The sequence below is a fragment of the Xiphophorus hellerii genome, chromosome 9, assembly GCF_003331165.1.
Source record: "Xiphophorus hellerii strain 12219 chromosome 9, Xiphophorus_hellerii-4.1, whole genome shotgun sequence".
NCBI classification, from domain to species: Eukaryota; Metazoa; Chordata; class Actinopteri; order Cyprinodontiformes; family Poeciliidae; genus Xiphophorus; species Xiphophorus hellerii.
In genome coordinates, this window is record NC_045680.1 from 20,958,094 (window position 1) to 20,985,540 (window position 27,447).

The 27,447-nt window shown below is 39.3% G+C and overlaps 2 protein-coding genes across 2 annotated transcripts; both read left to right on the forward strand.

Annotated features, from left to right (window-relative positions):
- The first annotated feature begins 2,283 nt into the window (after positions 1 to 2,283).
- LOC116725270 (dimethylaniline monooxygenase [N-oxide-forming] 5-like) lies at positions 2,284 to 9,940 on the forward strand. Its single transcript, XM_032571210.1, has 11 exons — positions 2,284 to 2,412; positions 4,073 to 4,211; positions 4,312 to 4,500; positions 4,593 to 4,758; positions 5,103 to 5,245; positions 5,374 to 5,570; positions 6,912 to 7,047; positions 7,139 to 7,358; positions 7,482 to 7,554; positions 7,670 to 7,922; positions 8,934 to 9,940. The coding sequence occupies exons 2-11, from the start codon at positions 4,080 to 4,082 to the stop codon at positions 9,081 to 9,083; spliced, it is 1,659 nt and encodes a 552-aa protein (XP_032427101.1). The 5' UTR covers positions 2,284 to 2,412; positions 4,073 to 4,079; the 3' UTR covers positions 9,084 to 9,940.
- A 5,448-nt stretch (positions 9,941 to 15,388) lies between these two features.
- LOC116725193 (dimethylaniline monooxygenase [N-oxide-forming] 5) lies at positions 15,389 to 21,230 on the forward strand. Its single transcript, XM_032571099.1, has 11 exons — positions 15,389 to 15,671; positions 16,080 to 16,213; positions 16,787 to 16,975; positions 17,063 to 17,228; positions 17,309 to 17,451; positions 17,543 to 17,742; positions 18,206 to 18,439; positions 18,581 to 18,702; positions 19,913 to 19,985; positions 20,064 to 20,133; positions 20,212 to 21,230. Exons 2-11 carry the CDS (start codon positions 16,082 to 16,084, stop codon positions 20,569 to 20,571), a joined length of 1,689 nt encoding a protein of 562 aa, XP_032426990.1. The 5' UTR covers positions 15,389 to 15,671; positions 16,080 to 16,081; the 3' UTR covers positions 20,572 to 21,230.
- The last annotated feature ends 6,217 nt before the right edge of the window (positions 21,231 to 27,447 follow it).

The window sequence follows — 27,447 nt, forward strand, 5'->3', positions numbered from 1 at the left end:
CTTTTTTCAGAAGTTTAATTTTTAAGTTAGGATATCGTGTTTTTTTCTGCTGTGATGTTTTCTCTTTTATTAATCCAGCATAAATATTTACTCATTAGTAGTCCCATTAAGAGTAATCTAAAATACTTTATTCACAAAGAATGTTGATGCACTTAACTCATTTAAGTGCCAGAGACGGGTGGAATTTTCCATCAGCCTGGACAAAGTCTGGCCTGCGCTGTCCACGTTACCTTGACGCTTTTTTTCCCCCGCATGAGGCATTATCACACATCACACATACAGTATATAGGTCTTCCAACATCCTCAAACCATTCTTACTCTACTCCTTCTACAGATTTGGTAATAAATTCTTGTTAACTGGGAAGTGATTTTTAAATCTTTTTTTATTATTTTCTAAAATCAGCCAAGTTCCAAATAAGTTTGGATGCACCAAAGTCAGGGTTCTGAACTTTGACCTTCCCCCCTGGAGCTAGTAGATTGTGCTTTTCCATTAAACCAAAAAGGATTTGTGAGCTTGAATAACCGGTGGAGCGTCGAGGAAGAAGCTAAAATGTGCATAACATAGAGGACATAGGGGATAACATCCAAACCTCAGGTCATTTTGATAACTTTTACTCAACCATAAGAGAGAAAACAGTGACTTGCAAAAGTAATAATTTGATCCAAACCTTCCCACTGCAACTGACTGAATTGATGTCCTGATGGAAGGTGAATCTCCATCACAATCTCAAAGCTATAGCCTCTAGCACAAATTTTCCCACAATATTGTCATGTGTAGCTCCATTCATCTTCCATTAATCAGCTTTTCTGTCCTCCTCACAGCATGATGCTGCCACCACCCTGCTTCACCATGGAGATGCATCAAGTGATGTTCACAGTGATGTGCTTTGCTTCTTTTCTATAACACATTATATTGTCAATGTAGGCAAACATTTTAGGCAGATCACCTTCTTCCCTGTTGGTGCCTACAGACAAACTATGATCAGGACTTAATGTGTCTTTCTTTCAACACTAGTTTTCTATTTGCCAGATTTGTGGAGTGCACAAATAACAATAATTCTGTCAACAGATTTCCCCGTTCGAGCTGCGGATCTCTGCAGCTCCTCCAAAGTTACTATAAACCTGTCTTACTAGGTTTATTCTGTTATATTTTTTCCCATTCCTGAAGGAAGGACATACTTGCAGGGATGGAATACAAATACACTTTTCAGATCTTCATCTTTAAAAATGCTGAACGGAGGGGGGAATGCATCTTCTAGATGCTTCAACAGACTGAGATGTTTAAAGTGTTGATGTGAAGTCTGAACGTCATTCAACGGTAACCCAACTTACCGTCCTTTCACAGGACATGGCCCATAGTCTCAGGTTCGTCAAGAGAACTGTCCTGTCTGAGCACAGACTCTGAAAGGCAGTCAGAGGCAATCTCTGAGTAAACAATAGTTTACTGAAGAGTTGACACTTATAAGTTGGGAAAGTTTTGTACACATTAACCAATTTATTGACTCCATCTACTGTAGACTTACCAAGTGCAATCGGGTTCACATAAAATGATTTGGGAACTATAGCAATGCAACCCAGTCAGCTGTGACCTTGACTTTTAGTCAGCGTGATGAAGGACAGAGTGATTGAGGAAGAACTGTGACCTGCTGAACAGACGTCAGTAGACGGACTGAGGACAGAGGATGCAGCTGCACAGACGAGCTCCACGAACTGCAGAATTATTTTTATTTTTTTAAACTTCGTGTTTTTAGATTCGTTTCACGCTCTGTCGTGTACAATGAGTTCACTCCTATCCACGCCGTCTTGTTTATAACCGCAGTTCGTCAAACGGCGCGCGCATCTAGACCGCGGTGTGCACGCGCAGCCTCTCAAACAGGTTAGAGTAACAGGCGCGTGTCCGAGCGAGCGCACACCAGACATTAGTGATAATTAATATCACTGTGTACTTTTTTATTATTATTATAAAAATTAAAAATAAAAAGCACATCTTGACCAAACCGTGCTGCCCATATTTGTAACGACTCTTGACATGTTTTTTCTTCCTCGGTTGTCTAACAGCTCACGGTTTTCCCGGCATCGGCGGATCAGGTCCTCAAAGTTTTGGACCGCCCCTTTAAAGCCACATGACCCAAACTTAAGAGTACAGTTACAGTAGTCTGTACTACGGCACTACTGATAAAGCTCTAAAATAAAGAAAAAATACTTCCATAAATTAATTGATGGTGTATTTCTCTGATTAATAAAAGAAAAAGTACATGATCCTCTCATCCACAGACTGTATACAGATACAGTCGGGTGTCTTTGTTGCCTGGAGAAAAAAAAAAAAAAAAAAAGTCAGCAGCGGCCTGTATAAAAGTCGGCGCTCTGATGAGATTCGTCCCTTTTCCAGAGACAGGCCAAGAAGCACACAAGGTAAGACAAGTAAGCTACTGCAAGAAAGCTTTTTTTTTTTTTTTTTTTTTTACAGCTGTTACGTTATTTTTCACAATTAAATCCTTTCATCTTTAACATGCCTGCTTTTTAAAGTCATGAAGAAAATAGTGAGGTTATTACAAATCTCGCCATGGTTTTGCACTGTTATTATTTTTTGCATGAATTGTGTTGTTATTATGCATTTACATAGAACATTCCAATTGGTGTATTAAAAGGTTAAAATATCTACCAGCTTTTACGTTTTCTTGAAAAGAAATTTGAATGAGAAGAAAACGCACGCTGTTATTTTCTTTCAACAAATGAAACGTCAGAACATTGTGCAGAAGGTTTTTGAAAATAGTTTTTATTTTGTACATATACTGTATATATATATGTATATATATATTGTCTTTGACATATTTCTGTTTGTTAAAAAAAACCCAATACAATCAAAGTTTCTCTGTGCAAAAAAAAGTAAGGATTAACTTTTCAATAGAAAAAAACAAGACAAAAGTTGCACAAGGCAAAAAAGTTCCAACGGGGAAAGAAAACGGGTCTTAACACGAACTGCACAGATGTGATATAACAATTTGCGGGGTCATTGGGTTTATGTGATTTAAAGCAAAACCTTTGTTCTGCTTCTAGGAACTTGTTTTATGGCTCTGGCTGCAATCAAGAGCAGAGCATTACTGAGGGTTTTATCTGGAAGCCACAAAAGGCTGCCTCCCCTCAAAAGTTGGCCGTGTTTATCAAAACTCAAACTTATCTTTAAGTGCTTGCACTGTAATGATTTTTTTGTGAATTCAGCTGAGCAACAGTTTGGTGCTTTGCTCTGATTTCATCATCACATAAAACTATGATCACATTTAGAAACCACTTTGTAAGATGTTTTTTGCTATAAAAAAAAAAAAAAAAAAGACACATTCATTTACCTTTGTTTCTGTTTACGAGTGGTGCTAAATGCACCATTACCTGTATAGGAGTAACATGAACAATATTTTTTCAAAACTGAACAATTAAACCGGATTGAAGCCAAGAAGTGCTGATTGTAACTTTTTTTTTTTTTAAAGCACAAAAAATGTTTTCTTATCTCGTGGTCATATGAAAAATATTGCTGGAGAAAACCGCATCTAAATCACCTGAGACTCTGCCATTTTCCACCTTCCTCCTCAAGCTGCGTCTTGCCAAGGGAATGTAGTCAAAACTTGTTGAAATGTGTAAGCACACTCCAAAGGAGACAGATCCTTCTAATAGGAAAGAGAACAAGAAGTTCCTTTACACAGCAGAGAAACAAATGGTAGCAGTTTGGAAAAATAAGGTTGGATTCAGGATTTAAACGGCGAGGGGTGAAAACATATTATAACCCCCACATAAAATGTTTTCTTGCTTTAAGCAACCACCTTGACTGGCAGGTCAGTAATGAGTTTTGAGGCATATTTCTGTAGGTTGTATGCTAAAACCCTAAAATTGTGGGGAAAACAGTAATTCTAGTCTGCTCTAAAGACTTCTTTAAAGTGAGTTTATGACACATCATTACTTTAATTTGATTCAACAATTTAAAGTTAATTGAGTGGAACACTGTGACATAGATTTTTCAGTAAAATATTTGATCTTATCCACTGTAACTTATACACTTTTCTGTCTTCCTGTCCTGTTGCAGCTCCATCATGGTGCAGAGAGTCGCAGTGATCGGGGCGGGCCCCTCGGGTCTCACCAGCATCAAGGCTTGCCTGGATGAGGGCCTGGAGCCCACCTGCTTCGAAAGCAGCGACGACATAGGAGGACTCTGGAAGTTCAAGGCAAGAATCTGCTGGCTGCTGCTGTGGAGATCGTTTTAATCCTGCAGATTTCCCTGAGGAAAGCAGTGACTGAGTCACTTTCAATTCTCCGTCTTCCCAGGAAGTCTCCGAGCCGAACAGGGCCAGCATATATCGCTCCCTAACCATCAACATCTGGAAGGAGATGATGTGCTACAGCGACTTCCCCATCCCAGCTGATTACCCAAACTACATGCACCACTCTAAGATCCTGAAGTACTTCAGGATGTACGCAGAGCACTTTAAAATACTGCAGCACATTCGTTTCCAGGTAAATGCACAGGAAGAAGACCTCATTAAATCATTCTGGAGCTTCTCAGAGAGCTTTGTTGACCTTTTCCTTGCTCTTTGTCTATAACTTAGACCTCGGTGAAGAAAGTCACGCAGAGACTGGACTTTTCTCGCACCGGCCAGTGGGAGGTGGTGACAGAGAATAAAGATGGATTGGAGGAGAGGCACATCTTTGATGCAGTCATCTGCTGCTCCGGTCATTTCAACTACCCCAACCTGCCTCTTAAAGACTTTCCAGGTAAAACATGGTGGAAAACACAGAGTCTTGTGCAAGTATTCATTCTTGAACTGTTTGATATTACGCTACAAAAACACAAGTATTATCAAGTATTCTTTTTTTTTTGTCTATCTTCTAGTGAAGTTATCTTATAGTACACTTGAATCCAAACTAACTTACAAGCTTGTTTTAAGTGAACAGGTCCTTGATATTGATTTTAAAAATTAAGTACACTTTCCTTTGGCAGATTTTTCACTTGTAACGTTGGAAAAATGTACAAATAATTTCATAAGTTGCTGTTTTAATGCTAATCATCCTCGTTATTTGCATTCCACACGCTCAAATATTTTTCCAATATGTTCCAGGAATTGAGACGTTTGAAGGAAAATACCTCCACAGCTGGGACTACAAGGGACCTGAGGACATGCACGGGAAGAGAGTGGTGGTCATCGGCATCGGCAACTCAGGAGGAGACATCGCCGTGGAGGGCAGCAGAGTAGCAGAGCAGGTCGAGAAGACTTTCTGGTTTTTTTTACAGCCATTGCCACATTGAAAGTCTTGCTCTCCCTGTAAAATGCGCTGCACACTTTTATCGACGGCTTCATTTACTTGTTGTCCTTGAATCTTTTCCTGCAGGTGTACCTGAGCACTCGCAGCGGTGCCTGGGTCATCCGCCAGGTTTCCGACAACGGCTTGCCGGTTGACAGGTTCAACACGCGCTTTGTCCATGCCATGTTCAAGCTGCTGCCCATGAGTTTTCTCAACTGGCTGGGGGAGAAGAAGCTCAACGCCATGTACGATCACGCGGTGTACGGCCTCAAACCCAAACACAGGTACGGTACTTCAATGTTATGATGAGGGGGGTCAATCGTTGTTTTCTGAGCAGATAATTATTTTCCTCAGCAAAACTAAATTGGTATTTGTCAATCAAATTGCAGCATCTCCTCACTGATCACCCTTTATGGAGTGTCGTCACTCTATTGGGGAGCATGGTCTAAAAGCTACTCCAATCGTCATCAAAGTTTTCTGATTCCAGCTATAGAACAACAAACCATTATGTCCAATCCAGCAGGAGAGCAGCTTGAACTGTCAAAACAAGACCTTGGATAGATAGGTGCCTAAGCATCCACTAGATTGCAATATGTTGCTCAAGGTGCCGCTGAGGGTTAACTCAGCGGCATCTTGAGCCAGCCAGTCTGAGCCAGACTGTAACTGACAACACAAGTGTCTCCTGCTGTCAGTAGAGTCAGTGGGCCAACAGGAAAATATTAACCTCACTGTGGGAAATAGGCATGCATACTTTGTTGCTTTGACATGCACCGCCTACCAGGGGTTAAGCTCGAGTTATCTAGGGGTAAAGCTCCAACACGTGTTTTCCCAACTGTGTTAGACTGTCGGAGCAAGAGCTGTTCTATAATCTGTTCTGGATTTGATCAAATCTTTGTGGGAGTAAGAAACACGACTGCTTAGTATTAAGTTAGAAAGGAATCTTTAGACTACGAGGGCATCAAACCCTTGTTTTGCTAATGTTCTACGAATATTCTACTAATGACTTAACTATTGGGTTCATCTGTGTTAAAGCAGAGAGTCTTGGAGTTTGACACCTGTGAAATTGATTTTAAATCTCTTTGCACTCCACTAAAACTGGGCTGGATAAGATGGGTAAAAAGCCTAGAAAATGAATTCATCTGTAACTCCAGTGTCATAATCTTGCACAACAACTTTTAACATAACTCTGTTTATTCAATCTGGGGTAATAAAAAAAAATGAAAAAGAAAAGAAAGAAAAGAAATGTTAAGATAAAGTATCCAAATTTATGGACATCAATTCCATTGAGATTAAAACATTTTTTACTAACAGTAATCAGTCAGGATGTGGCAGGAGAGAGAAGGGCTAAAGATGTGCTGCAAAGATCCTGAAGTACCAAACACTAGAGGGCAGTGTGCTTCACCACACCCCACAATGTTACACAAACAATGATTCTATTTCCACCATTTCAAAATGAAAAGACAAAAACACGCCAAGAAAATTTTCCCAAGACAATAATCACCATGATTGCTCCTGTATTACCTGATTGCAGTTCAGAAAATAAACTATCTCTACTTGATTTTCAGAGGATTTCATCATGTTTGCAGTCTACTGTTAAATCATTATCTCCTCTTCTTTTTCCTAAGACTCTTCAGCCAGATTCCAGTGATCAACGATGACCTTCCCTTCAAGATTTTGTCCGGGTCAGTCCTCGTCAAGCCAAACTTGAAAGAGATCCGTGGCTCCACCGTGGTCTTTGATGATGGCAGCGCTGCGGAAAATGTTAGAGGAAAACGAGATGTGTCACAACCTTTTGTTTCTTTGAGGGGGGGAAAAAACAACAACCTTCTAACCAATGTATTTCCTCTCACAGGTGGATTTGATTGTGTTCGCCACGGGGTACAACTATGATTTCCCCTACTTGCCGAAGCATGTCATGTATAAGTCGGGGCACCGTGTGGGCCTCTACAAACATGTTTTCCCCCCAGTCCTTGAGCAGCCTACTCTGGCTATTGTGGGATTTATCCATTCTGACGGATCCATCATGCCACAGGCTGAGATGCAGGCCCGCTTTGTCACTCGTGTCTTCAAAGGTGAGGCTTCACTTCAACAGAGGCCATCTTTAAATGGTGCAAATACTACTTACTTGTCCCAACCTCGGCACAGACGTAAAGGTCTGGTTGTTAAATGTCTGCTTTCTGTCTTTGGCCCTTCAGGACATAAGAAGCTTCCCTCAAATCAAACCATGATCAAGGCTGTTGAGAAGGACACCAAAAACATTGAGAAAAAGTACGAGCGACATTCGTTATGACCTAGATGAAAGGTTCTTAACATTACAAGCCTGAAAGCAAGGCTTTTAGTTCTGTTGAAATCGTTTTTAAGCTCACATGTTTTTCTCCTGCAGCTACGTTGTGTCGAGGCTGACGCCACTGCAGGTGGACTTTCTCGAGTACATGGACGACTTAGCGAAGGACATCGGAGTGCGCCCAAGTCTCCTCTGGCTGCTCCTCACCGACTTCCCCCTGTTTATGCGGGTTTTCTGGGGACCCATCACTGCTTACCAGTACCGACTGATGGGACCGGGAAAATGGGACGGGGCCCGCAGGGCGATCTTCACCCAGCTTGACCGCCTGTACCAGCCCCTGAGAACCCGACAGGTCTGAAATGAGTGCTTTGTACACTTCTGGTCAGAAGTTTACATACAGTCATCATCTGCACTAATATTTTTTTAACTGCTTCATTTTTTTTTACATTATAATAAAACGCAGAACCTCATTAATTTTCACAATAATTAAATGGCATATGGACTGCACTTGTATGGCATTTTGACCACTCAAAGCATTTCACACTAGAGTCATATTTATTCACCGATATGCAGTTTGGGGTTAAGTGCCTTGCCCAGGGGCATATCAACATGTGGCAGTAAAAAGCTGGAATTGAACCTACAACCTTCAAATCACAAGAAAACTACTCTACCCATAGAGCCACAGTCACCCCATAAATGAGGGGATTTCTCGAAGTGCTCAAAATATACATGCAAAGTAAACTATAAGAAATCTTACATTTCTAACAGTCAACAACAAGTTTCTGGTAGATCTGTAACCTTGGCACAATTTGAAGAGCTGATTTCAGGCATGTAGTTTCCTGGCACAGATAAAACTTAAGCATAATCAACATATTTTATGTGGGGTTAACGTTGGGGCTATTCCAGAGGCCTAATGTTGTGTAGAGTGAACCTTGAGTGTTGGTCCAATGTGGTTCGTGGGCCGTTCCTGTTCATTTTAACTAACTTCCTGCCATCTGAGAGGATCATTTAGTACAAATGGTTAGAAACTTGGACACACTTGCGCGATCCAAGAGTTGAATAATCCCAAACATACATTGAAAGTGATTTCAGAATGGATCAAACCGGCCAACCTTAAGCTTCTGGGAGGATTCTGACCTACATCTCTGAACCTGTATGTTTAATTGATCATGTTTCGGGAAAAATCCACAATAAATTACCCCTTCAACCTGATTTTTACATCTAAATATTGTTGAATTTGTATTATCATGCCATCTTTAAAGAAAGAATACTTCTAATGGATCATCAAAACACCCAAATCAATTTGACTTTCATGCCGTTTGACGAGTAAATTCAGACAATAACTGTTTGTGTGCTCCCACAGCTGGGGCCTCGGGAGAGCTCGACAGCAGGCCGCCTCTTCAAGTGGAGCTTGCTGCTCGTGGCTGGAGGAAGCGCCGTCTACTACATCCAAGTTCACAATCCCACCATCATCCCCACCCTGATGTCCAAACTCCGTCCACAAACCGTCTAAGAAACCCCAAGTTTAGAACCTCTGATGTTAACTGTGGACATGTGTCAGTCACGCAGCAGTGTAACCCTATCGAACAATGCAGCTCTTTTTACTTTGACATGCAACGCCGGTGACACTCAGACTAGCCTGCACTGAAGTAATGTTTCATATTGCAAAAACTATTGCAGTTTAACTGTTTACAAGCAGGCCAGAACTAAACACTGCAGACCATTGTTTATTGACAAGAAGGGAGGATGTTGAGCCAGGATCAGAAAGCTGACAAGAGTTCACCTTCCTGAACTATGGAAGCAGAAAAGAAGAGGAAGAGACACAAGAAGTCAGGGAAAGCAAAATAAGGACATCAGCTGTTCCTATAATGAACTGGGCTCTGATTATATATGTCATACAAAAAGCATTCCTAAGAATAATGTGAACCTGCTTTGTTCATGTCAAACCCACCTCTTGTGCATTTTTAGGATAGATTCATGGTTGGAACACCAAATTATGTCTAAAGTTCAAACATTCAGGTGGTAACTTGAGGTAAAATGACCAGAGTGTTCTTAGGTTTAAGAGCCGCGGTTTGACTTCTCCATAGATTCCTGCCTCTTGTGGTTTAAACAATTGCCTGCACTTGTCAAAAACTCTGCACAGTTTGTGTTGTAGTTCTTCTCCTGCACCAACAACCAGACGCTGTCGTCACCATAAATATGCTACCATTACAAAACTGTTTCTTTTTGTCATTTTGATATTACATTATTTTTCATATAGACTACTAACTTCTGGTGTTTTCAGTGAACACGAGGCTTTTGTCATTTGAATAAATGTTTTAAAGGAACATTAAAGCAATAGGTGCTGCTAATACTACTTTTCCACCCAGAGTTTGACTGAGTGCTCTTTTTTTTATTTCTTCTTTCTGTCTTAGGCTTATTATCTCTTTTTTCACTCTAAGAAGCAATTAGAAAATCTTAATGTAAAACTAGAAAATTTCGGAAGAAATTTAGCCGGGGCCTGCCAAGGCGCGCCCGTCGGGCATGGGCCCGGCGTCGTCACGCTACAAATTGGCATCGACGCTAAAGAACGCCGCAACGTAATCAGTGGCACGCGGAGAACCGCAAGAACGTTAAGCGAGGCGGACGTGCACCATTCGGTATGATTTAAAATGTTGTCAAGGCTTTTATTTTGGAAGTTTTGTTAAACTTCATTTCAAAGGGCCAAACTAATCCCAAGCGTAATAGTCCTTGGGTTAAAATAGTAATATAATGCTCAAAACACAAGTAGCTGATGTAAAAATATTCAAGGCTTTTATTTTGAAATTTTCAGTATGCTTCATTTTAAAGTTCTGAACTAATACCACGTGTAAGAGTGCTTTGGATGAAAAAGTCAAATAAAGCCAAAAAGAGCAATTACGTCATGTAAAAATATTCAAGGCTTTTATTTTGAAATTTTCAGTATGCTTCATTTCAAAGGGCCAAACTAATACCACGTGTAACAGTGCTTTGGATGAAAAAGTCAAATAAAGCCAAAAAGAGCAATTACATGATGTAAAAATATTCAAGGCTTTTATTTTGAAATTTTTGTTAAGCTTCATTTCAAAGGGCCAAACTAATACCATGTGTAACAGTGCTTTGGATGAAAAAGTCAAATAAAGCCAAAAAGAGCAATTACATGATGTAAAAATATTCAAGGCTTTTATTTTGAAATTTGCAGGATGCTTCATTTCAAAGGGCCAAACTAATCCCATGCGTAATAGTCCTTGGGTTAAAATAGTTATATAATGCTCAAAACACAAGTAGCTGATGTAAAAATATTCAAGGCTTTTATTTTGAAATTTTCAGTATGCTTCATTTTAAAGTTCTGAACTAATACCACGTGTAAGAGTGCTTTGGATGAAAAAGTCAAATAAAGCCAAAAAGAGCAATTACATGATGTAAAAATATTCAAGGCTTTTATTTTGAAATTTTCAGTATGCTTCATTTCAAAGGGCCAAACTAATACCATGTGTAACAGTGCTTTGGATGAAAAAGTCAAATAAAGCCAAAAAGAGCAATTACATCATGTAAAAATATTCAAGGCTTTTATTTTGAAATTTTCAGTATGCTTCATTTCAAAGGGCCAAACTAATACCATGTGTAACAGTGCTTTGGATGAAAAAGTCATATACGGCCAAAAAGAGCAATTACATGACGTAAAAATATTCAAGGCTTTTATTTTGAAATTATTATTATGCTCCATTTTAAAGTTCCGAACTAATCCCATGTGTAACAGTGCTTTGGATGAAAAAGTCATACAAAGCCAAAAACAGCAATTACATGATGTAAAAATATTCAAGGCTTTTATTTTGAAATTATTATTATGCTCCATTTTAAAGTTCCAAACTAATCCCATGTGTAACAGTGCTTTGGATGAAAAAGTCATATACGGCCAAAAAGAGCAATTACGTCATGTAAAATATTCAAGGCTTTTATTTTGAAATTTTCAGTATGCTTAATTTTAAAGTTCCAAACTAATCCCATGTGTAACAGTGCTTTGGATGGAAAAGTCAAATAAAGCCAAAAAGAGCAATTACGTTATGTAAAAATATTCAGGGCTTTTATTTTGAAATTTTCAATATGCTTAATTTTAAAGTTCCAAACTAATCCCATGTGTAACAGTTACTGAGTTAAATCAGTTATATACAGCCCATAGCAGCAATTAGTTCTAAAGGCCAGTTCTCAGTCCTGATCTGTTTCAACTGAGGATAGATAGAACTACAGCGATGCGTATTTGTAGTCCTAATCAGCAGCCAATAGCCTCTTGAGATCCGTTGCTATGTTAAATAAGTTTCACACCAAGGTGTGAAGTGTTAGTGAAAGAGCCTGAGAGCCTCAGAAAATCCTGTCGCATGACTTTGCTCTGAAGCACCGTGACAGAAAACCGTACGGTCTAGATAAATTTCGAAAACATTTTACCGGAGCAGACAGGCGTATCAATGTCAGGACCGATTTTGATACTAATCGTGCGATATTTGTGGGCGTGATGGCGATTTCAAAAATGATTTGGGCTGAAAAAGTTGTCTTGATCTCCCACTCTAATCAGCGAGAGAAGCACTCTAACTTTAGGAAAAATGAGAAAGTTTGGGTCGCTTAGAGGCAAATTGTGGACAAACCGTAACTGGTATCGACGAGCCGTCTTCACTTTCGAAGAGATCACAGACGTATCTACAAAATGAAATTTGAATGGCATTTCTAGGTGAATTTGTGACGACACAGAAAATCCTCAAAAATAGGGTATTTCTAGGATTTTTCCCATTGACTTATAATGGGTTTTTTTTCGCAGTTTTTTGCGAATTATGTCGCCACGTTAACCCCAAATCCCACCAAAAATAATAGCTCCAATGGCGTGAATTTTCTGCACGTTTTGATACCTCATTTGTAGGTGTGCACCCAGCGGTATGAGCCGCATTAACGGTGACGGAAGAAAAATAAAGAAGAAGAATATTAAAGAGACGCTTCTCTCCGACAATAGTAATAGGTTCCTGCCATTGCTTTGCATGGCAGGCCCCAATGAAACCTCTCTTGCATCTCTGCTTATGCTTAGAGAAGCTTCAACAGCAGGTCAAGCATGCGCGCCTGTCTGTTTTGAGAGTGATGAAGGTATTGGCGGCCGGTGGAAGATCAATATCGGAGCAGATTTTGTAATGTTTCTGTTGTCTCACATGTATAAGCAGAAATCTCCCTGCTTGTGGGCCGCTGTTGGCCGTCTTTGTTAGTTTCAGACTCTTTTTTCTGAATCTACGGGAGCAGACTGATGGCATGAACCCCACCTTGATTTAGTACCTCCTTCTGCAGTCAAAAACACAACCAAATAGGCCCACAGCCTTAATGAAGACCATAGAAACTGGCACACATTTTTCGTTTGAGTATTGGTTTAACATGCTTTTCCTCTGCAGCCACAAAAATGGTTGTATTCAACTGATCAAGGCACTTAAATACTATAAACCAGTGGTTCTTAACCTGGGTTCGATCGAACCCCAGGGGTTCGATGAGTCGGTCTCAGGGGTTCGGCGGAGCCTCTGCCGCGGAGGTAAAGACACACTTGTGTAAAGTCGTGATGACGCGCCCCGCTTGGCCATCGCTTGCTGCAGAGGATCATGTTACATTGCTCGGCCAATCAGGGCTGCGGGAATTTAGTGCGCGCAGTATCAGCGGCTGTCGTAGTTCGTAGTTGTACGTCGCGTGGTTTCTTTCTTAATATTTTAATCCATACTAAATATGTCGAGCAAAAGAAGAAGAAAATGAACAGACTTTGCTCTGAAGATGCACTTGCCAAGGTGAAGCCACGCCTCTCTGAACTGGTCTCCCAAAGACAACAGCAGAAGTCACACTGATTTGCAGGTATATGTCATTTGTGCAAAACTTTATTCTGGCCCCCAAAAAGTATTTTGTGGATTCAAAATGACAAAAAACAAATTAAATTTAAAATAAAACAAATAAAGAAAAATTTTAATTCTGTGAAAAAATCCAAATTTATTTTTAATTAGTAAAATAGTAAAAAAAATATATTTTTGGGGGCTGAAATTCTTTTATGGGGCCGAAATATTTTTGGGGGGCCAGAATAAAGTCATACTGTAACTTGCTGTGAGTTCATGGTTTTGTTCTTTGAGCAAGGTGACGTTCATGCATTGCTCATTTTGTGCACCAGCAAAAAACATATACATATGTCTTGAATTTGGAAAAAGTTTTTATTTTATTTATCACTAAAGAAGGGTTCGGTGAATGCTCGTATGAATCTGATGGGTTCGGTACCTCATAAAAGGTTAAGAACCACTGTTTTAGAGTGTTAATTTAACAGATGTGGAAAAATGCATTATCCTCCTGAGACCCGGGCTTTTGTTTGATGTGCATTTTTTATGTCTCCTTACTATTTGGGATTAGTATGACCTAATTTTAGTTGAAATTAAATTTTAGCTTTCTATGTGCTTTTGAACTATGTCAAAACCAATGCCCTCATATAAGGACAATGGGTCTGTTTTTGCATATACATTTTTTCCTTGTCATTTGGGATTATAAGGACCCAATTAGCCTAAAAATGAAATTTTAGCTTTCTACAATAAGTGGTTATCTCAAAACCCAATGTCCTCAGATGATGACATTGGGTCTATCTGTGTGACGATAAGACCATTCAATCAATGTTATTATTTACATCTGTGTTTCACAGTATGTACATTTACTCTGCTTTCTGTCCAGACTTTCATAATGAAGACACCATTGGTTAACAAAGTACAAAACTTTATTTTATACTGTCAACAAACATAAAAGTGCAGATAAAAGTGTGCAGCTTTTGCATGGAAAAGTGCAAACTTTATGAACTTCATTATGAACATGTCATAGCGAGCTCAGTCATTAATTCAAGTATTCCTGCTTGCCTATGTGAAAGGCTTTGCATGGAAAAGTGCAACGTTTATGAGCATCATTATGAACGTGTCATAGCAAACTCAAACAATAATGTAATGATAAAAATGCACAATCTATTTCCTTGTAATAGGAAATAAAAACTTGCTCCACTGGCAAATTATTCTACTTATTTTTTAGTGAAAGTTCGCTTGAAACAAGTGGTGATTGTCTAAAAACAAGTTACTTTTTACAGGATGAGTCTTATTTTAAGTGTAATAAGACTTATTTTGACTAGAAATTAGACATTTTGACTAGAAATAACACAAATGCTCTTGGAAAAATTTTACGTTTTTGCACTGAAGGTAGACCTGATGTCCTTAAAGAAGTACGTCATGTTTACAGACGTTGTAGCTTGCTAATATTACTCAAATATATCAAATAAGCATGCCACGTGAAGCTACAGACATTATTGTGCATAAATAAACTAGTTTCAATCATAAAATTTGATTAGGATTTTTACCTTGTCCATGTTTCTGTCGGGAGCTGCCGTAGAAGACGTTCGCTGTCATCCCCGCCATGTTGTTTTTTTTCAAATGAGTGTAATTTCATTATGAGACCACTAGGTGGTGCAGGCAGGGCCCCCATATGAGGGCAATTGGTCAAAATTCTTACAAATTAAGTATCATGGTGCAGAACAGCAAAAATGTAATGTCCTCATATGAGGATGCAGGGTCTCAGGAGGTTAAAACAATTTTTTTTTTAGTTTAGCTTAGCATCGTTTAGTTTAGTTCAAATATTTGATGTAGCCAGAAGACATATCAGTATTTTCTCAGAGTTGAACACGGACAGGATTTTTATGCCTTCTGAAAACTTACTTTGTTGTTCACAGTGTATAGTTTTATTTTTTCTTTGTATGTTTAAAATCTTGCAAAAAAAAATTTATTTTAAGCGTACCATCTGGTCAACCCTGCAAATAGTTCCCTCAGCACCACGGAGGGTTAAACTCCCTCCTCTGCCTTACTGTTTAACTGCTGACGTAGCCGCAGCGGCTCGGTTTACAGGCTCCAAAGGCTCTTTCAAAACTTCCGGCTGCTTTGCAACTTTGCTTTTACACAGCTTACAACAAAAGGAGAGAGCAGTCGTGCACATGTAGCATTTCTCACAGACTGCAAAATTATGAGCATTGTTGCTAAATAACTGCAAGGCAACCTCCTGCCTCTGTCTCTGTGAAGTCCGGGTGAGTAAAATAAGTCTATTGTCATACATACTTTGCAAGCTAATACTAGTGAAATCATGTAATGATAACTAATTGTTCGTAACTGCTGTTAAGTTCATTTTTGTATTGTTCAGTAACTCACACAGATTTTAGTGTTTGATGTGTCATTTTCACAGCTCATCGAGGATGTACATAACTCTTTTGCTTTTGAATAAAACTTTATTGAAGTTTCTGCAGAGTGACAGATTAAACCAGGGGTGCTCAATACGTCGATATATATACTGTATATATATATATATATATATATATATATATATATATATATATATATATATATATATAGTGATTGCCTAAAGATGATTTTGTTGTGCAAAACTGAAACGTTGCTTTGCAAGATGAAACCTCTCTGACAATCCTGTTTCTCCTCAGCGATGGTTCGCCGTGTGGCAGTAGTCGGTGCAGGCAGTTCGGGTCTGGCCTGTGTCAAAGTCTGCTTGGAGGAGGGCTTGGACCCTGTCTGCTTTGAAAGTAGTGATGACATTGGTGGCCTGTGGAAATTTAAGGTGGGACAGGTGGAGTAATTTTGATAGAACTTGTTAGTCAAGCTGCTACCCAAGTGTCTTCTTACCAAAGAAAAACCTAAGGCTGTTTGCTAAACATAAATTTTCAAGTCAGGCATTTGTTTTTATTTTTACTTTTTTTATTTTAGTTAGCTCTATCTATAATTCTATCAACTCTGGTCAACTTTATTTTTCCCATTCCCACAGCATAATACTGCTTCCACCTTGTTTTTTCTAGCAGAATTGGGTTTAGGTTGATGTGTAGTGTTAGTTTTTGACTTGATTTTGGTCCTGTCTTACCACAGGACCTTCTTTCACACAAATGGATGGTTAAATTGATTCTGAAGGCAGTCAGCTGCACTGAGTTTGATCTAAACGGTTCACTTTAAAGGGAGTTAAATATAAATGCAACCATCTTATTTACATAGACAAAAACATTGAACTCAATGTATCACTTTTTTCTTCCACTTCAGAATCATGCAATCTTTTGTGTTTGTAAGTGCGTAAGGCACAGTAATGGTCTTCTTTAACAGCTCCCGTCTTTATTTTCTTTTTTTCTTTTTTCTGCGCTTGCAGGAGTCTCCAGAACCAGATCGATCCAGCATCTACCGCTCTCTGGTGGTGAATACCTCCAAAGAGATGATGTGCTTCAGCGATTTCCCCATGCCTGACGACTATCCCAACTACATGCACAACTCCCAGCTGCTGCAGTACTTCAGGCTCTACGCTGAGCATTTTCACCTGCTCCAACACATTCGCTTTCAGGTCCGTCCTGTTTCGTTGTGGCCTTTTTTTTATATGAAAAGGTAATTGATCTCTACATTAAGGCTTGCGTTTCTGCACACGTTTCAGACCACTGTGAGGAGCGTTACACAAAGGCCAGACTTCTCAGTGTCTGGTCAGTGGGACGTAGTGACCATGAACAAAAATAACGAGGAAGAAAGACACATCTTTGATGCGGTTCTGGTGTGTTCAGGACACTATACCCATCCGGTCTTACCCCTGTCTGATTTTCTAGGTATTAAGATTACTTCAGTAAATTTAAACTATCATAAAAGCCTTTGCCTTTGAGCTGTTTTGCCATATGTTTTTCTCCAGGACACGAAACATTCCTCGGTAGGCTTCTTCACAGCAGGGAATATAGAGATGCAGATTCCTTCAGGGGTGAAAGGGTGGTGGTTGTTGGCTTTGGGAACTCCGGAGGGGATGTTGCGGTAGAGATTAGCAGATCTGCAGAAAAGGTGAGAACAGGACAGACACAGGAGAACTGCCACGTTGTTTGAGAATCTAAGAGAGACGACGACAACATCTAATATTCTCCACCCTCTTCAGACGTTTCTCAGTGTCCGGGACGGGTTCTGGGTGATGAGCAGAATGGCCCATAGGGGCCTGCCCGTGGATATGACATTGATCTCCAGGTTCAACATCCTCCTGCTGCAGCTGCTCCCCAAGACTTTAATCAACTGGGCAGGAGAGAGAGCACTGAACCAGAAATATGACCATGAACTCTACGGTCTGAAGCCCAGACACAGGTATCACTGTTTGAATCAACCGACTAGTTTTGACTATTGCTCAAAAACAAAAGGAGCTGAATTCAACGCAGACAAATTAGCGTAGCACGCAACAAAAACTTTTATACCAGGTGGACCTCTCTGAGTTTGGTTTTGAGGACCGCTCTGGCACTAACGCTGCAACCAACGAGGTCAATCATTCAGAACCAGCAGCAATGTGGGAGCTGCACCAGATTTTCCGGTCATTAGGTGAAAAGGCATCTCAAACGTCCCTCACAGTATAGTGTATAAGTTCAGCTGAAAAATAATCAAGAGAAAGGTCCAAAAAATACTTATACACAATATAAAACAAGGTCAAGCACCAGACAGGAAATCTAGGAAAGAAAGAACTACAGAAACAACAAAATAAAAATTTAGAGGCGCTATTGCACAGCAGCCTGCAAATAAATGTCAATAAACATCTCTTTTGCAATTTATTTCACAGACTTCTGGACAAAAGGCCTCTGGTCAATGATGATCTTCCTGGTCGAATTCTTCAGGGAGCCCTTGTCATGAAGCCCAACATACGAGCTTTCAAGGATTCAGGAGTTACATTCGAAGACGGGACAGTCGAAGACAACATTGACGCTGTGGTCTTTTGTACAGGATATAAAGGAATCTTCCCGTTCTTGCCCTCTGCTCTGTCTGAAGGGCCACACAGTGAGCTGACGCTATACAAGTAAGTCAATGCAGAACAGTTAAGAGAAAGGTTCACTGCTTAAAGGGGGACAGACAAGATACATCACAGAACATGATGTAAAGCGTGTGCTTTATATTATGAAGATTACTTAATTTATTTACTTTTTTTGTCATAATTCAGAAGAGTGTTTCCTCCGTCTCTTCAACAACCCACGCTGGCCGTCATGGGTTTTTTCCAAGTAAGGGGACCAATCATGCCGATTGTGGAGATGCAGGTCCGCTGGGCTGTTAAGGTGTTTTCAGGTAGACACAATATGTACACACACAGTGACTTACTAAAGTATTCATAGCCCTTTTGACACGATAAACCCACAAACGTCAATATATTTTAAAATAATTGTGTGTGACAGACCCACAAAAGGTAATTCCTAATTGTAAAATTGGTTTTCAGAATTAAAAAAAATAAAAATCTGAAAATGTGTCATACGTTTCCTCCGCATGCATGTGTGGATTCTCCCTCCGACTTCTTTCCTTCAGTCCAAAAAAAAAAAAGACAACTTGAAATTGTCCTTTGGTATGAATATATGTGCTTTCTGGCTCTCTGTTGCTTGTGATGGACTGACAATGGACAGATTGGCAACACAGTAGACACATGTAATGGAAAACACTTGTGTGTGATAGAGAGCTAACACTGCGCTCTCCCATAACTCCCAACATGAATCATGTTAATGGTATGATGGGATACCTTTTACCCAACAGAATCATATAGACTGGTCAGAGTTAATGGGAGCTCAATACGGGGAAGAAAACCTGTGGTAACACTTTATTTGAAGGGTTGTGAATAATTAAACTTTAGCTTTAATAACATAAAGCTACATAATTTTTAAAGTTTAATCAGTAATACTTTTGTAACAAATTTATGTCAGATCATGATTTCTTGGTTAATGTCAAGTTGTCGTAACGAAGACATTTTGAATAATGTCAACTTTGTGTCATGATTTACCGAATGACACTTTATGACAACAGTCATAAATATTCATAAAGACTTACTCGTGTTCATGACAATTGTTATGTCATGGTTATGACAGTCTTATTCACAACCCGTCAAATAAAGTGTTACCAAACCTGTCGGAAAGTGCAAATGACTTGAGACTGAGGCGAAGGTTCACCTTTCAACACATCAGAGACCTCAGATACAGCCACACCGAGGGCTTTGATCAAATTCCAATCATGTTAGAATGGTGTAGTCAAAGCCCAGAGATGAATGCAACTGATAAATTCTGGCAGCACTTTTTGTGTCCCCAAATGTTTTCCACCAAATCCATTCTCACGTTGAGTTAATTTGTAAAGAGTTCAAAACGTCTTTTATATTATTAATCTATCAAATAGAATTCCAATAAATAAGTTTGTGGTTTTCAGAAGAAATCTAAAAAAGTTCAAGCGTTATGTATATCATTGCAAAACACTGTAAATTAATTTTGGGATGAAGAAGATGATATGTTTAATGTTTCAGGTTTGACTTGTCTCCCATCGACGCAGAAAATGCTTGAAGTCATTGAGACTGAAAGGAGGTTAAACATGCCCAGGTAGCCATCATTCTCACACTCAAAGTTGATTTTTACGCCAAAATAAGTTGGCTGACATTCCTTCTTATGGTTTTTAAGCTTCCCTAACCCTCAACAAGCTGTTCTCCAAGTTGATTTCATCCATTACTTGGATTTCATGGCCAAGGAGGTGAGTAGGTCCTAACACTCTGTTGTTTATAGCATCTAAGACACAGACAATCAAATAATAATAAGCGTTTCCTCACAGATTGGTGTTAAACCACATCTTTGGAGACTGCTCCTAACAGACCCAGTCCTCTGGGCAAAGATCTTCTTTGGTCCCTGCACTCCATACCAGTATCGCCTCACTGGGCCTGGACAGTGGGCAGGAGCCAGACAAGCCATCCTCACACAGTGGGAGCGGGTTGCTAAGCCTTTCAGAAGCAGAGCGCTACCAGAGCCAGAGGTCCGGAGGTCTTTCCCGTGTTCTCCCTGGCTAACGGCATGTGCAGGAACTATGGTCATGGCTTTGCTTTTGTCACATAAGATTGTCCCGTTAGTCCAACGTGCCACCCAGATGCTGAGCAGGAGTAAGAGTTTTCTGGGTGATTTGTGGTTCACTGACTAACCTCAAAGACTTGAAATAATCGTCACTTAGAAGAACTGATGTAGAGTCGGCTGGATCAAAGCGACTTCACAGGGAATCAGAGGTGATCTGGACATGGGTTGTCTTGCTTTGTGTTTCTTTACTGAGAATATACAAATAGAGTATACTCATCTTTTCGCCAGACTCGCTCTTCATCGCCAGCAGTAAAACTCGTACATTCTCAGCTCAGCTTACGTTTGCCTTTCTGCAAATCCAGTTTAACCACTTACCTTTCTTGTCCACTGTGGACCCAGAGCAGTTTTCCCCTTGATAGTCTTCTTTTCAGAAATAATTTTTTCACATGCTGCCTGCTCCAGAGTCCAGTTGTGAAAACATGACAGACACTCTTAAGTCTGTTAGAATGATCAAAATCTTAATCGACTAATCCTCACTTTTGTTGGCATCATTTCAAGGATTGGTCAGGACAAAATAAGAGAGTCTTCATCAGCGCAGACAGAACAACTGCATAGTGTAGCATGAGATTAATATTACCTCAACATTTAAATTGTATTTGCATCAATACTGTAACAATGTTGCTATCTGGGCTTTCCATTTGTAATGCTGCACATTGTCTTGACGTGTCAAAGAAATCATTTACGGTCATTCTCGGCTAGAAAATTATATATGCTACGAAGAGGCAATGTTGGACAATTAATAACTTAAAGCAACAAATCTTCATAAGCAATGGAAATTTAAGACAAATATGTATCACTTTCACAAGGGTGTGATTTTCTTTGTCAGTGATTATCTTGCCCTTTCTTTTAGTTTGACATAACACATGTGTCAAACTCGAGGCCCGGGGGCCAAATCTGGCCCGCCGTAGCTTTTAATGTGGCTCTTTAGATTCCAAATTGCATCAATAACTTCTTCCAGTTTTTCACAAATCTACAAAATTGATACAAAATTAAGAAATCTCCACATTTCTTTTTCTAATTTTACTGTAGATTTTCTCAAAATTGGTCAGACACACATTGAGTAACTGCAGCCTCACTTGATGTCACGTTATAGTCTGCAATTTGTATGGAAAGTAATAAGAAGAAGTAATAAGAAGTCACATTTAACGTCATACATTAGACAAACATAATTCCTTACAAACATTTCTAAATTGGCACCACAAAATCTGCAATTTTGACTGAAAAAAAAACCACTAAAACAATCACAAAATCTGGGAAGAACAGCAATTTATTGATATTTTAGCTATTTATTGGGTTTCATCAATACATTCTGGCGAAACCGGCCCTTTAAGAGCATTCAGGTTTTTGAATATGGCCCAAAATGAAAATGAGTTTGACAGAAGGCTGAGGTTTCTGGGGACGAGTGTAAATACCAACACACTTGTGGAGTCAGCTGCCGCCTGACAGAAGACGGCAGAAGACACCAGAGGTCGATCCCAGGAATGGACGATGACGGAAACTCAAACTGTGGAAGGAGAGCGGACACAAGGTAAGGATGGGGGCGGGAATCTGAATATTTACATCACAAGGCTCAGGCCTGGTTACCACTTATCGTGAACAAACCATTTGACATTCATTTCAGAGTACAAGCATCTCTAAAGCGTCTTCAAAGCAAGCTGCCCTGCATGTTTTAGATGTTACCCTGCTATAATTTCAATTCGTGGCTGATTGACAAGTTTTTGCTGAACTGCAATCATCTCAATCAGATGTCTTAAATCACCTAAAACGTTCAGGGCAGGTTTGGGAAACACTGCTGTAAAAAGCACCTCCTAAAGGCTCCTGATTGTTCTCAGCTTGGGGTCAGATCTGTCTGTCTCCCTTTTCACACCCTTCCCCAGTAATCAATTCCTGTCATAACCAGAATTTAATCTGCCAGCAATTTTACTGAGTTTTCCAGCTAACCCTAAGGAAGAATTTTAAATAGCAATTATTATTATTTTGCTTTTCAATTTAAATGAAGCTTAAATTCATTTAAGCTTAAATTATCTGTAAGAGAGGCAGAAAATACTCTTTGGATTATGAAAGTTGCAGACCTCTAGACTGTACCCTCTCTCTCTCGCCAAACACTGTTGATTGATCTGCTTTTGTGCTTCAAGAAATGAAATCTGATCTTCAGGCAGCCCTGTCTGCATTTCTGCAAGTTGAAACACAACCAAGTGGTTAAATAGGAGGACATGCAGCTTTTCTAAACCACTTTCTCCCAGGAGAGAAAAGGTCAGGTTGGTCAACTCCGTTAAATATTTAGCTTGTGTAGTGGCCATTGTTTGCCAAACCAAACATCCAATGAAAGTCCCATCAAGCCACTATAAGGCACTTGGGTAAAGTTTTTTGTACGCCGGCAAAAGAAGGTTCATTGTCCAAACTTGTTGATTGTTCTGGATGATTTATTTTTCCTATTTCAGCAAACAATTACAGAGTTCAAACTTTCCTTTGTTCTCATGCTGCCTCTCTTGCTCTGGTAAAAAAAACCATAAGCCCCTGCTGGTCCTTTACCAGGCCCCTACACTTATAGAAAGTGGACTGACCCACCTTACTTCCTGTCTGACTCAGAAAGAATAAATAAGAAAAATAATAAAACAAAAGATAAATAGAATCAACAATTATTAACCTGTACATTTACTCTGTAAATAATACAAAAAATAGAAATTTAAGAATAAAACTAACAAAATTCAAATGGATAAAGAAATAAAGAATAAATAGCTCCCACAGCTTGTATATATGTATACAGTATATATATATTTTTTAATTTTTTTATTGAAAACTGAAGTCATAAGAAGAGTAGGGATATTCTGAGTCCAAGATTAAAGGGATTAAGATGGTTGCTATATAAAATTACTTTTCAAAGGGCAGCTTTACCAAGAGTTTCTTTAAAATATAACCATTCTAACAATTATCTTAAACTGTTACATCTGTTTTTGGGGCTGTGGGAATTCAGTCAGTACTTTTCGCTGTGATTTTTGGTTTGTAAAGCAAAGACTTCCAGTGTTTATGTCAATGGTTTTATGCAGGAGTCTGAAATTTAACAATTCACTATGTTCCTCTAGAAATATAACTATTTTATAATTTTTGACAAAGAGCATGTGTTGCTTCAGTGGAACGGTGATTCTACTGTGTAAGGAGAAAATTGACAGTTCAATGAAGCCACGTTTACCAAGTGGAGGATCCTGGTTAGAACTGAAAGCCACTTTAAGCTCAATGGTTTGTGTGAAAATGAGTTTATTAACCTTTGAGGGAGGATATTTTCTCCAGTTGTTGTTTGATTCTTTATTTTAAAGAGGCTGAGAATCACCTGTTGGATATTAAACACTTGATTTTATTTATATAGTGTGTAGCTCCAAAATGTTGTGATTAGAAAAGGCAGAACTAAAACTTTCCATGCAGTGGCTCTTTCTGATAAAGGCAACCACCCACGGCGTTCTCATTCGAGGGCATGGGACAACGACCTTTGTCCTCTACCACCACCCAGGATGTGAGCGCTATGGCAGCGCCTAAGGTGTTAATTAACCTGTGGGGGGGTGATTGACGGGAGGCGCCGGTATGGTTGTTCGCCTAGGGCACCTGACTGCCTCCGTTTCCATGTTATCAAATCACTTTCTAAGTTTTGCAACTTTAAAAGTTTGGTTAGACAATTTAATGACTGTCTGTAAACTCAGTGGGTTGTTTAAAAAAATATAGACACCATTTCTATAAATGTAGTTGTATATTGACTGCTGGTTACTTTCTCCCTCTTGTGGTCAAAAGAAAACAAGTGGTTGTTCTCGCCCGTCTATTAACGTGTTGCATGTTTCCTTTTCAACTTTCATAATGTGGATGGAAACAAATACAAAGATTTATTTTTTTTGTGACTATTAATTAAAGGGAGGGAGGATTAATCTCTTGTTGTTGTCATCAACAAACTCAAAAGCTGAATGTGAGAAAGTCTTAAATTAACAGGTGCACAAGATCACATTTTCACATGTCTCAATATTTTCAAATGTATTTATTTGATCCAAATCTTCCTTCCAACACTGATTTGTGGTCTTTAATGACAAAACAGGACCAGCTAAGTCATTAAAGCAACTGAACCTCCTGCACAGACAAATTAAAGGTACACATCATTCAAATGAACAGAATTAAAAATCAGACCACATTCCCTGACTTTTTTCTCTTCCTGCCTTGTTTCTCCTGTAGTTTAATCTGGTCTAGCTGATCAGGATTCCCTCTGCTGCGAGCATCGCTTCTTCCACCAGAAGGTGGCAGTGATGGGCGCCGGCCCCTGTGGTCTGAGCAGCATTAATGTAATGCTGAAGGCTGGGTGTCAGAAAGAGAAGGAGCTTCTTAAAGAGACAAGGCGTCAAACTGCAAAGTCAAATTTCTTTGTTTCGATACATACAACCACTGGGTGCACCGATTGCAGTTTTCTGGCTGATGGCCAATTACCAATCTTTTAAAAAGCTTAACCTGCCGATTCCGATATTGGCCGATTCCAATTTTATTTTTTGTCTGAAATGCTGTTGAGTTGGCAACAGTGAGGTCACTGTTGATAATTGTAAACGTCCAGACATAAGTCGGTGGGCCGGTCTGTCAGTCAAACCTTTCTTACCGGAGAGCAAATTAGGACAGTGGATGATTCTTAGGCCTTTGCCAAGCTAGATAAGATCGGTGGATAAGATCGGCTACATATGTAAAAATCGGTCAATCACCGATCTCCCAAAATTAAGGAAATCGGCTGGCCGATAAATCGGTGCACCCCTAGATGGTAACATGGTTAATTTATTGTGCAATAAAATTGCACTATGTGCCTGGAATCACATAATACCGCTCTTTTAAACTCTGCAGAGCTTTCACCCATAAGGATCCTCAGTTAACTCCATGTTGGAGACTAATTTTCAAAGTAGGAAAGCCTAGAAATATTTTCTCTATTATGACATCTGGTCTATCATCACATCAATACGCATCTGTGGGAAGCAGATATAGCTGCACATTACTAATAAGTTGTTCATCTTGGTCCTGACATTAGCCAATACCATGTCAGTTATGGGCAAATGCACTCTAATTCAATCAATCTCAAACACAACACTTGGTACCTTCTGAGAAAGAAAAGAAGGGGAGACTGACGAAGAAAATAGAGCAGAAATGGAACATAAAGAGGAAAAACAGAGAAAAAAGTTTTATCTCAAAGTGTGAAGACAGAAAAGAAAGAAAAAGAACACAAAGAGTGAAACCCCTTTTGCCATCTCACACAGAGAAATAAAAATTTGTGTAGTTACCAGGGAGGATGCTTTCATCTTGGTGTTTCTATAGCAACACTTACCATTTTACTGAGAGAAGATATTATTATGCAACATGTAAGAAAAAAAACACAAAATGCTAAAAACAATTTGATAGGTGTGATGATTACATGTTTGTTGCACTAAAGCAAAAACCCATTAAGAGTAGACAATTTTATTTAAAGAACTAGAAAATTCCTGAAGAAATTTAACCGTGGCCTGCCAAAGTGTGCCCGTCGGTTTGGACCCAGTGTTCGGATGGTAAAAATTAGCATCAATGCTAAGATTAGCTACTGCGCAAGACAGTGACCTGACCTGAGAGAAAAAGATGATACAGGCTAAAATTATTGCACCGCCTATGGCGGTGCACTAACCAGAGGGAAGTATTAAGGCTTTTATTTTGAAATTTTAAGTAAGCTTCATTTTAAATGTCCAAACTAATCCCATGAGTAACAGTGATTGGGTTAAATCGTTTCTATAATGCCCAAAAGAGCAATTACCTGATGTAAAAATTGTCAATGCTTTTATTTTGAATTTTTTAGTAAGCTTCATTTTAAATGGCCACACTAATCCCATGTGTAACAATGGTTGGGTAAAATCAGCTATAAAATGCCCAAAACACAAGTAGTTCTAAAGGCAGACTCAGTCCTCCTCTGTAGTAACTGACAGTTCTGCCATGTTGTAGTTCTAACCTGTATGTTCTGCCATAGTTAGAACTACAGTGATGCGTTTTTGTAGTCCTAATCAGCTGCTCTGCCCTGTCCTGTTCTTTGTTCTGTTGCTATGGTAATGAAGCTTGTCTGTCAGACACTCAGGGCTGACAGAATTCCATTTCTTTGAGTCAGCCAGTTTGACTGAAAAAAGCAGTCCTAACAACTCCTTCCCGTTCGCGAACCGTGATACGTACTTGAAAACCGTTTGAAGCATCTGAGAGGGCTATTTGTCGTCTCCGATAGTACCACGATTCATATTCTCTACCTCACTCACAGTAATAACAGCAATGAGAGAAAGATGGTGTGCGCTGAGCTCAGAAATTGGAAGTCAATCTGTGACTATCCTCAGAGGGATATTGAGGCTTTTATCTTGAAATTTTCAGTAAGCTTCATATAGAATTGTTGTTTGGGTTAAATGAGTTATTTACTGGCAAAACAGCCAGTAGTTCTAAATGGCAGCTCTTAATTGCTTTTAATTGAGTGTTAGAACTAGAGATATGGCGTTTTTGTAGTCCTATCTATTAGCATTAGGTTAAAGGCTAATGCTAATAGATAGGCACTATCTGCGCAAGCCAGTGCCTTAACCTGAAATAACAAGATAATGCAGGCAAATATTAGGCCCCAATAAAGAGACGTTCTATTGGGTGTGGAACAATAGGTGCCTGCCATGCAATGCATGGAGGCAGTGACTGACTTGCTTTGCAAGTCAGTGTTTTCAAGAAGGTTAGGGATGCAAATTTTCTAACCTTGAAAAGTTGAAGATTTTAGAAATTTGGAATGAAGATGATGTCATGGAAAAGAGAACTTCCAACTACAAACACTTGTTTGGATTCTTGTTGGAAAGAAAGAAAATGGTTAAAATACCAGTGGAAACCATTTTTAAAAAAAATAGTACTTAACAGTTGATTTCTTTTTACATAAAATCATGGTAAGTCTGGCTAT